The sequence below is a fragment of the Belonocnema kinseyi genome, chromosome 2, assembly GCF_010883055.1.
Source record: "Belonocnema kinseyi isolate 2016_QV_RU_SX_M_011 chromosome 2, B_treatae_v1, whole genome shotgun sequence".
Lineage (NCBI taxonomy): Eukaryota > Metazoa > Arthropoda > Insecta > Hymenoptera > Cynipidae > Belonocnema > Belonocnema kinseyi.
The window spans coordinates 3,137,087-3,148,850 of NC_046658.1; the positions used below are offsets into that span (position 1 = coordinate 3,137,087).

The following is an 11,764-nucleotide window of genomic DNA, read 5'->3' on the forward strand; positions in this document are numbered from 1 at the left end:
TCATAAAGTTTACGAAAATTTTCATTTTTCTTATTAGTGCATGGACAAATGTTGTTATTTTTAATTCAAATAACGAGTAAAAGTTGCACCGTATATTGTAATGTGTATCTCTTTAGTATGGTTGATATTAAAAATACTTCATGATCCCACGGCATGCATTTTAACAATAAATATCGGAATATAAGACCAGATATCACCAATTTTACACAGAAAATCTAATATCATACTTCTCTCAATTGGAAAAGGTGAGATACTTTTATAAGTAATCCCGACTGATCATACTTGAATATGCTTTGAATATGTCCAGCTTTGTCTTTTATTTCAATCAATATGGCACTTAAACTGTTTGACGTTTGACTGGGTTTATACGCATGTAATGTGATGTTAAGCCCGGCGCATAAGGTGCTTTTTTCCTTGCTGGATTGCTTGCTGGATTTTGCATCTGAGCGCTCTGCAGGCAGAGACGCATGAAGCTAGGTAGGCTGTGCTACAGACTCCGCATCATTCATTGCGCACTACTCGGCTCGACCACATGCTAGCTCTGCTGCTTGCGAGCGGGCACTTGTCAAAATAGACGCGATTATACAGGCAGCAACGGAGAAACATTGCATTTTAAAACTACACTTTTCCAAACACAATGCACAGCAACCCAAAGACTGGATTAGCAACTTGGAAGAAAGCTAGCTACTCATTTAGATGCAATGAAATACTATTATTTTGAGTTCGAAAAAATGTAGTATGAAAAAAACCAAGAAATTTCCATATTTTTTTTGTTATTTCAAGGTTGGTACTGGAAAAAGTAAAAACTCTTTCAAGCCGAACTTCGAAACCAATAAATTTAGATCGAAGAATTCTGAAAATGATCGAACGCAGTGCAGCTTACAATTTTAAAAAGTCATATTTTATAGACCAAAATAACCTAACCTTCATAGGAAACTTTGAAAAAGAAAAAGAAATTTAGTAACTGTACGTCTCACAAGGACTGGGCATTCTGAGAATCAAACGAAGCGTCCAGTTATAGTCGAAATACGTATCGACAAGGAAGAATATATAAAAAAGCGACCAAAACTGCAAATTCCATTGCACAATGTTTGCAATGTTCTAATTAGACAATCCCCTAACCATTACACAGGTGAAGATGAGAAAGATGATGCGGTTGAAGAAGAAGCTGAGGAAGAAGATTGGATTCCAGCTGGCAAATGCGTTCCTGAAGTGAAATACCTAGTGTTTGCCAAGGGTAAAATTTAAAGTGAAAGGAAGAAAACTTGTCCAGAACTGCAAATAGAAGATTTTTCGTCACGTTAAAAAATGAAAGCATTTTACTTTGACGGCAGAAAGGACCAGACTAAAGTTATCGAGGCGACAGATGACGGTATATTGCGACAATCATCAAAAGTAGAAAAATACATAACATCTCTAATTCGAGAACCTGATAGTTTATACTTAGGACATGCATGTCCATCAGCGTCAAATGTTGAATGCATCTTAGATGCTAATATATTAGATTATTTCTTAATGAAAGCGATTTACCTCTATAAATTAGATCTCGTCGGGTACAATGGATGCTCTACTAATACTAGAAAAAAGCTGTGATGCAAGGCGTGGGTGAATTCAAATGCAAGTATCGTTGAAACATTTTTTTAGATCTGCGAAAAAAGTGCCAGTTCGCCGCTTAATGAAGTGAATGTACAAAGTTAAGTGAAGTGAAGTGAATAGAAATAAATACAAGTGAAGTGCTTTACAGTGAACTTTTGTGAAAAATGCGAAGATTCTTGTGTGTGGTAGCTGTGTCATGGAGGACAGTGATTTGGTGGCGATGGGTTTGCCGAAAGGGTGTTAATGGTCGTGCATTGGTATGGTGTTGCAGCGGGAACTGTCGACGTTGCTATTAGATGTAAGTCTACATTTGGTGGATTAGAAGATCTCGACCTCTAAGGAATACCCTAGTCAGGTTAGGAGATTAAGAATTGGATACTTTTATAGTTGAGATAAGAGGAATTCAGAGAGAACCGATGTGACGCAAGGTGGGGTGAAGGAAGTAGGGATATAGGAATTCTCAGTAATCCAAAAGTAGACAAGCAAGACGTATGTGATAGGATGAAAGAGTCTTATGCTCAATAATATCTCATCACGTGTAAATCCAGTCAATAAAGGGCAGTGCAATGCTTATGTCAGCTCAAAAGTTTGTTGGTAACGTCCTGTTTTATAGAATGAAGACTACATGTTATACAAGGATTTTACAATCCACATGGTTTATTATGTCCGTGCCAATCGATCGGACATCATGACACTTGAGAAAAAAGGTGGAAGAGTCTTCATCATCGAGATTGCTTGTCCACTTAACCCGAATTTGCAGATAGCCTATAAAACCAAGATCCATAAGTATAGCGAGCTAAGGAATAAAGTAAAGATAATATGCAGGAATGTGAAACATGCGTCTATTCACCTGGTATTAGCAGGAACTGAGAGGGTGGTTAAATCAAATTGTCAGTTTTCGGCATCATACCTTTGTTCGACAAGACTCTCGAATTTCAATTACAACATTAGCATTTCTGTACAGAAAGTAGCAAACTTGTATTTGGTATTTTGAAATTAACGTTTGAGACCCTGCAAAAACACATCATAGTAATGGTTCTGAATGTTATACAAGACACATAGGAGAGTGCTTGCAACTTTACCATATAATAAGAACTTTTCGACGTGTACGTTAAGAGTATTTCTAGACTTTTTTCATTTATCCTCTTTTCCAGCACTTTTTAAAATGAAAATTAATTCATTACAGCTAAATATATTGCATTTCAAAAAAATTAGTGCGATGTCTTCACTGTTAAATGACTATTTTTGGTGAGTTAGAACCAAACATAATTCCAACACGAAAATGCTTGTTATGCAATCACATAAACTGCAACAAGTTCGCAAACTTGTTGTAGGCATGAAACCTGAATATAAAAAAAAACTTTATTTTTACATTTTACTCTAGTACCCAATTTCCGCCATATTCTCTGCACTTTTATAGTTCGCTTTGTTCTATATTTTATCATTTTTAGTTATTGTAAATTAAAGTGATAATGCTTTAAAACTTATATCTTGTGCAATCTCACAGGGCCGACAAGCAAATCAAACACTGCAGGATAATAGTAGAAGGACGATTATACACCATTGGAACCGTACAATTTGAAAGTTTGGTCGAATTAGTTTGTTATTATGAGCGTCATCCACTATACAAAAAAATAAAGTTGTGTTACCCTATCAACAAGGAAAATGCTATGAGGAGAGGAACGGTGAGGAATAATCAAATTACTTTAATATTCTTTTAATTTTCTGATACTCTTTAACCTAACTCATTTTTCGATACCATCAAAATGTAAAGATAAGAATCTAGGTTCTACTCTCAAGCTGGTTATGTTCCTAAGAGCCGAAAATAGAAACCGAAAATTGAGCTTAGTAGTTACATATTTTTTGCATGACAAATTTCTAATTATATATATATAATGAAAAATTTGTCATAAGGACAACCGCAGAATTTCGCCGGGAGCGAGTGCTAATCTGAAAAATTGCACCCGCTTCCAGCGCAATCGCGGTAAAATTTCAGCGACAACCACGTCTCAGAACCGTGAGATAGGTGGTTACAGTTTGTAAAAGAATCAATACGACGATCCAGCAAAAGCCTCGTGCACCTTAAGAACACGGAGTGACCCAAGGACAACCGCCTTCTGCATTTTTCCCGCAAGTGTTTTAGCATATTGTTGACACGCAGGGATGCTTTTTAGGCTATTAGCAAGTGAAAGCTTGGCACCTCCAAGAGGATTGATGATAAGGACGATCAGTTTAACAGAATATTTCGGGTACAATCGTTGCAACTCCCTTATAAGGTCTCGATACCTCTCTTTCTTGTCATTCTCCTTGGCTAACATGTTTTTGTCAGCTGGTGCCGAAAATCCGATAACGAACATGGTTCGCTTCTCGAAGTCAAGAAGAATCATGCCAGGCCTCGAGTGAGCAACAGAAACAATTGTCGAGATTATAAAGTTCCAGTATATGCGGCATCCTCTTATTGAGGAACTGTTCACGAAAGTTTTTCTCTCGCCCTCTCTTAATCCGAGGTTTCAGGAGTGAATACTCGAGATAGATAAGATTTGATGCATTTTGCTCACCCCTAATACTGAAGTTAAGTGCAAGTGTTTCCGCAGCCTCCTCCGCAGCTTTGTACAGTAACGCTTCTTTGCCCACTCCTTCGTGCTTCCTGACCAGTTTAAGAAGAGGGTCTCTTCCTTTTGCGACTCAATGTGCCGTACTCAGAATAATCCTGTTGTGAAGACATTCAAGACTCAATATTCCGCGACCCCCTTGACGACGTGAGATGTACAGTCGCGGAACGGAAGACTTAAGATGCATGCTTTTGTTCATGTGCATAACCTTTCTTGTCCCGATATCAAGAGATCTGAGCTCGTTCTTCGTCCATGGAACTACTCCAAATGAATAGAGTAGTACCGGGACGGCAAGCATGTTCGTTGCAGATACTTTGTTCCTCGCTGACAGTTTGGAAGGCCAAATCTACCGGAAGGTTTGTATATGCTTCGGCGCGTATCCTTTATAGATGTAACATCCTGAATGCGGCTCTGTGGCAAGCCCAGGTATGCATAAGTCTCTCCAGCGCAAAGGTATCGTATAGCGCTCCTATCGACGAGATCGGGGTCTTCAGGGATGCCATTAAGTTTTCCTCGCTTCAAATAAACCTTGGTGCATTTGTCTAACCCAAATTCCATTCCAATTTCCTTAGTATATCGTTCGACAATCCCTAGAGCTAGATGTAGTTGCTTTTTGTTTTTAGCATATATCTTAAGATCGTCCATGTAAAATACATGAGTGACCTTGTACTTTCGATCTGCAGGTTTGCCGCACAAGTACCCATTGGAATGGCGAAGTGCTCGAGATAGTAGCAATAATGTAAGGCAAAAGAGGAGTGGGCTCATGGTGTCGCCCTGAAAGACACCTCTCTGAAAGGTAACCTTGTTAGTTGTCACACGATTTTTTCAGATAAGATAGTAAATCTGGTTTTCCAAAGCAGCATCAATCTCTCTATGCACCTCAGGATTTGCGGATAAACCTTTAAGCTTTCAAACGACAGATGAAAAGTCTGTAGGAGGTCGACTCGAAAGCTTTCCGCTAATCAATCCAAGTCATCGATAGGTCACGCTGGTCAAATGCTGCATCTTTGCAGACACATCTATCGATGAGCAGGTTCTCCCGAAATCCCGCTACGCCTTTCTTTGAGACTCGTTGTTCATACATTTCTTGCCACACAGGTTCAATTGCCCGTACAATCCTATCATTTAGGATAGCTGTGAATCTCTTATACAGTGTGTTCAGACAAGTGATTGGCCTGTAATTCTTTGGGTTAGCTAAGTTGCCTGTTTTCGGCAGGAATATTGTGCGTTCTTCCACCAACCACACCGGAATCGGCTTTTTCGACTTTAAATATTAGGTGAAAATACGGGCTAAATGCTGATGGGTTAAAGGAAACTTCTTCCACCAGAAGGTTTTGGTACAATATGGTTCCGGTGCGGAATAGTTCTTCATCCCTCTTAATAATTTTTTCACCTCCTCTTTAGTGATGGGTGGAGATTCTTTATCAGGTGTTATAAGGGCATCACACAGCTCCTTGAAGCTATTTATATTTTCTGAGTCTTCGGGTAGTCTATGCTGCACTTCGTAGACTTTTATCCAAAATACTTCGACTTTCTCTGGTTTGGGTGGGTGTTCGACAGTAACTGGAGGGTCTTGGAAGAGTCGAGATGGGTCAGAGAGAAACTGGTGATTTTCTCTGACCCACCTCTCCCTCCGTTCTAGACTTCTCCTAGCATCAGATAGTATCCGTATTCCCTCAACAATATGCTGCCTGATGGTCAGGAGCTTTGAATTGTTAAGTGTGTGATAACGGGTCCGGAGTTCGCGCGTGAACTTTCGAACCTTGGCGGTAAAATTCCTGGCAGATGTGAGGTAGAGAATCACACACTGAATGCGGGACGCGTATTGTCTTGCCCAGCCTATCTTTATGGCAAGTTGATGCATTCGTCTTTTGGTCTTATGATCAACTGTTGGTTTTGTTTTACGTTTCGCATCGGCCAAAGCTCTCGCTGTATAATACACGCAATAATTAATAGCCCAGAGTTCAAATTCTGCGGCAAAATGTTCACGAAGCTCGTCATCCATTTCAGCCAGATCTTTAGACTTGAGAGAAACCTTTGTGTTGATGTTTCTCCGGGTCATAAAGCATCGCTCTTCCTCTCTTGGATGCCTGCCCGCGGTTGGTCTTAGTGTCGCCTCTCTTTATCTGTTGCCGGCTTGTTCTAGCTGTGGTAGAGTAGGAGTTCCGCTTGCATAGCCCCTTTTTTGGAGTAGATCGGCATGGTTTCGCAGACGTTCCTGCAAAAAATGTGATAGCTCCGGATGTTTCTCGCACCACAGAGCATGCAGGCGTACCATGTAACCCTGTTCAGGGGCCACACTCGCCTCGTAGCACTCTAGCAAGTCGTGATTCAGTCGCTCCGTCCACCCAAAGGTCACGAGATCCCGCCGATCCATCGCATTTAATCCATTTCCATTGGCTCCCGCAGCTCTAGATTGGTCGGCATTGTTGGCCGACCCATTGTCGGGAGCCCTGCGCGTTCTGTTGTTTTGAACCGCACTTACTACAACAATGTTTGGTGTTGTCATTGTTGTTCCCACGAGAAGCTAGGGAAAGGGGTTCTTCCATCCTTGTAGAGCCCCACATGCAAAGATAAGGCTGCGTACTCTGAGATGTCGCCTGTTATCCCAGAGTCACTGTTCTAGGCACCTCACCCAGGTGTCATTCAGCTTTCGGCACGGTTTTCACACCTCCGCTTGGGGTTTAATTCCTTTGAGACCACCCCTGGACAATTGTCCGCGACTGCCTATTTATTTTTTTAACCATATTCAGCAGAAACCATTGGTACAGGGACCCTCTATCCGCAACCCGAGGACGGGTTCGGCGGCTTTGTCATAGGCCGCTCGGTTTGATGCTAGAGGAATCAATATATACAGGGTGTCTAAAAAGTCCCGGGACGGTTGGATATTTTTTCAGGTAAAATATTTGTCAAAAAAGTGAAGGTCATTCCTGAAGTAAATTTCAACGAAGAATTTAATGGTGACCTTCATTCCGACTTTGAAGTTGACTTTCATGGCTTTTTGAAGGTCAACTTTGCTTTTTTAAATGGAAACCCCCTTTTTACATCTGTAATCGATAGAGCGGAAAATTCTACGTTCAGGTACGTACCCAAGTCATAGGTCAATTGTAACGGTCAAGGTCAGTTAGAGGTTATTTGAAATTAACAAAGTTTTCCAAGAGGTCAGTGTAATTCCTGAAGTAATTTTAAACGAGAAATTCATTGGTGAGCTCTGTATTGATCTTGCTTATAGCGTTTTGAATATTGTAAACTTATAAGGAAATTTTTCATTAGAAATTCCAGGTGTTCTGGTGAGAGTTCTGTTCCTCCCCGAAGAGTTATACAGTCCTATACTGTTTTTCGAACACCTAAGTCAATACCTAAGGCGATACCATAAGTCCTATACCGGTTTTCCATACGAATATTACGAATCGAAACTAAATTGATGTATTACGGGTACATACATACTATCTTTCGCTAAAAGATTATTATGGCACAAGCTAAACTTTCGGAACGATAGAGGGTATCTGTATAAATGATGCGTGGTTGTGGAGATCGAGTTCGATCTTATGATCAAGTTCTTTTGCTTTTTAATCGCACTTTTTCTAATGAAGAATGGTTAAATCCTGTCTCAAAATCAACAATTGAAAGAACTGTAAGGCGCTTTATGAATCATGGATCTATCAAGGACCTTCAGAGAACTGGTCGGTCAAAATTTGCAGGATCTGAGGAGATGCAGATGGTCATAGCCCAAGCATTTGTTGAAAACCCACATCTTAGTTTACGTCGAGCTAGTGATGAGCATGACGTTGCTCCTGAGACAGTGCGCAATATTTTAAAAATCATTAATTTTCATCCTTACAAAGTTCATCTGGTAAAAGAGCTCAATGAAGAAGATCCTGATCGTCGGGTTGAATTTTGTGAAATTATGATAGACAGAATTGATAGAGATCCTCTTTTCTTGCACAACACACTATTTTCAGATGAATCTACTTTCACTTTAAAAGGTGAAGTTAACAGGCAAAATTATAGATATTGTTCCGACACAAATCCTGATTGGATGTTAGAGAGTCACACACAATATCCACAAAAGATAAATGTTTGGGCCGGTATCTTGAATGATACATTGATAGGCCCTTTCTTTATCGATGTTAATCTCAATGACAGTGCATATGAAGAGCTTCTAAGAAACCAAATTGTACCAAGAATAAGGGAGATTACAGGCGATAATTTTCAAAATATTTGGTTCCAGCAGGACGGAGCAGCGGCTCATTACGGTAGGGAGGTTCGAGCATATTTGGATACTCAGTTCCCTCAAAGGTGGATTGGAAGAAGGGGTGAAATCGAGTGTCCTGCTAGATCTCCTGATCTGACGCCTCTCGACTATTTTCTTTGGGGTTATTTAAAGAGCAAAGTATACACAACGCAACCGCAAAGGTTAGACGTATTGCAGAATCGGATTCTGCAACAGGCTACTTTGATTGATAGGCAGATGATTCGTAATGCTGTAACTCATTTTTACAATCGCATAGCTTTTTGTCAAGAAGCTCAAGGTTTTCAGTTCGAACATCTTCACTGAAGCGTGAGGGGCAAGGGGACTCACGATAATCAAGCACCTCGAAACGTGAGAGGCAAGGTGACTCACACTAATCAAGCAACCCGAAACGTGAGAGGCAAGGGGACTCACGCTAATCAAGCACTCCAAAGGGAACAGAATTTACTACCTCCACGTCGTTGTTCCTGGGTAATGCTAAACGTAAACGTAAACTGCTTGAAAAAAACCTTGAAAAGACCTTGAAGATCATCACCAAGATCAATACAGAGCTAAACAATGAATTTATCGTTGAAATTCACTTCAGGAATTGCACTGACCTCTTGGAAAGCTTTGTTAATTTCAAATAACGTAGAATTTGTCGCTCTATCGATTGCAGATGTGAGAAAAGGGGGTTTCCATTTAAAAAAAACAAAAAACAAAGTTGACCTTCAAAAAGCCATTTCCTTTTGAATTTTATAACACTTATCGCTTCCATGTTTTATATATGCATGAAGAATTAAAATTCCTGCTGTAAATATAATACACTCTCTAAATCTGAATGAGTAAGAGTTAACTAATCAAATAGTGCACGTCATTATAATTGATTTTTTGAGGACAGTATGACCTGTCGCATCGGGACTCATCGTACACCACTAGCAGGAGGTGTAGCTAAGATTTGTTTCTGCGACCTGCCTGATCGAAAGTGGAGACCCGGTCCGCCCCGGTCCGACGAGTTCTACTGTATTTCCAATAGTCATTGGCAAACCAAAAATAATTGTGTTCAGTGGAATTGTTATTAATTCACATTCGTAGAGTTGCATTATGTATATGCACTTATTAATGCGGGGTTACAGAGTATATGATCAAAATTTGTATCTTCTTAAGCAATAGAATAGAAAATTGAAATCAATATTAAAGCTATATTAATCGCTCATCGCTAAACCTCTATTTTATCAAGTTGTTTAGTTGTGAAAATAATAGGTATAAGAGTTCGGAGCATATTTATTCAAGATGCTAGAAAATATTTATTTTGTAGACATTTACATTTTTTAAATTGCAAAAGCTATTCAATTAAAGAGAAATTGTGTTTAATAATTCTTCAATCAGCTTTGGAATTTTCATTTTTGATAAATTTATGTATGGGAACTAACGACTTTTTGTGTATTATTATTGGACTATGGTCACCTAATTATAAGAAAGTGTGTAAAAAAGTAAATAACCATTGCAATATAAGGCACATCCAATATGGGATTGTCCGACGCACAAACCAATTGAATCGATAAACCGATTAGAAGATCGTATTGGATATCGGTTTTCCGACATTCGATGGATGGGGCGGTCGAATCGAAAAAACCGATTCGACAGCGCAAAAACCTACGGAAAAATTAAACATCTCTTCCGGGTCCTATATCATTTGAGGATGGCCGGGCTTTTTTCAAAAACTTTAATTAAGAAAATTAAATAACTCTCTTGGAGTTCTCGCCCATACCTAGGATAACCGGATTTTTTCCAAAACTTAACTTAAAACAATTAAATAATCTTCTTCGGGTCCTCGATCATACCAAGGATAACCGGGGTAAAAAAACTAAACACTAAAAATTAATAATCTCTTACGAGTCCTCGATCATACAGAGGATCACCGGGTTTTCTAAAACTAAATTCGCAAAAATTAATCACCTCTTCCGGGTCCTTGATCATACCGAGGATAACCGGGTTTTGCCCAAAAACTGAAATTAACGTGGTGGATGAATTTATTAGTATCTTCTTTCAGCTGCAGTGTTTTCGAGATTTTGTGTATCTCTTTCCCAAAAATTCTCTACTTCGTTGGTTTTAGGTGGATTTTCGACAGAAGAAGGGTGACAGATGAAGAGACGCGATGGGTCAGCGTGAGGCTGTTGATTCTCCTTAATCCATCTCTCCCTCTTCTGTGTTCTTTTCCTTGCATCAGATAACAGCCGTGTTTTGTCAACAATATGCTGCTTGATTGGCAGCAGGTTTAACTTTTTCAGTGTGTGAATGAAGTATCTCAATTATTTAACTATATTTCTAACCCTTTCCGTGAACGGTCTACTAGATGTTATGTAGTGAATAACACACTAAACGTGGGACGCATTGTATATTGCCCATCAAAACTTCTTATTCAGTTGATGTAAGCGTATTTTGGCCTTTTGATCCATCTTTGGTCTTAGCCTTCAATTTTAATCAGCCAAAGCTCTCGCAGCACCATATACTAAAGAATTATCTGTCTAGAGGTCGGACTTCTTTGAAATATCTTCACAAAGGTCGGCACCCATTTCAGCCAGAACTTGGGGCTTATGAGGAACTTGTATGATAATGTTTCTCCTTGTCCTGAAATCACTATCTCACTGTCCCAATGTCGCTTCATCATCTTCGTCTGCAGCTTGTCCAAGCAGTAGTTGGGGAAGCGCTCCGTATATATATAATTAAAAATTTGTCATAAGGACAACCGCAGGATTTCGCCGGGAGCGGGTGCTAATCTGAAAAATTGCACCCGCTTCCAGCGAAATCGCGGTAAAATTTCAGCCATAACCACATCTCACAACCGTGAGATAGGTGGTTACAGTCTGTAAAGGAATCAATACGACGAACCAGCAAAAGCCTCGTGGGCCAGTTAGAACACGGAGCGACCCAAGGACAACCGCCTTCTGCATTTTTCCCGCAAGTGTTCTAGCATATTGTTGACACGCAGGGATGCTTTTTAGGCTATTAGCAAGTGAAATCTTGGCATCTCCAAGAGCGCCGATGATGAGGACGATCAGTTTAACAGAATATTCTGGGTACAATCGTTGCAACTCCCTTATAAGGTCTCGATACCTCTCTTTCTTTTCATTCTCCTTGGCTATGACGTTTTTGTCAGCTGGTGCCAAAATTTCGATAACGAACATGGTTCGCTTCTCGAAGTCAAGAAGAACCATGTCAGTTAGATTTGATGCATTTTGCTCACTCCTAATACTGAAGTCAAGTCCGAGTGTTTCAGCAGCCTCCTCCGCTGCTTTGTACAGAAATGCTCCTTTGCCTACTT

The 11,764-nt window shown here is 39.9% G+C and overlaps 1 protein-coding gene across 3 annotated transcripts in view; it reads left to right on the forward strand.

The window, feature by feature from the left end:
- Positions 1 to 11,764, forward strand: part of LOC117167561 (1-phosphatidylinositol 4,5-bisphosphate phosphodiesterase gamma-1) — a 400,270-nt gene that overhangs the window by 171,903 nt on the left and 216,603 nt on the right. For all 3 annotated transcript variants that reach the window (XM_033352585.1, XM_033352586.1, XM_033352587.1), the window contains exon 10: positions 3,104 to 3,281. In XM_033352585.1, the coding sequence (XP_033208476.1) occupies positions 3,104 to 3,281 (178 nt within the window). The remainder of the gene's footprint in view (positions 1 to 3,103; positions 3,282 to 11,764) is intronic.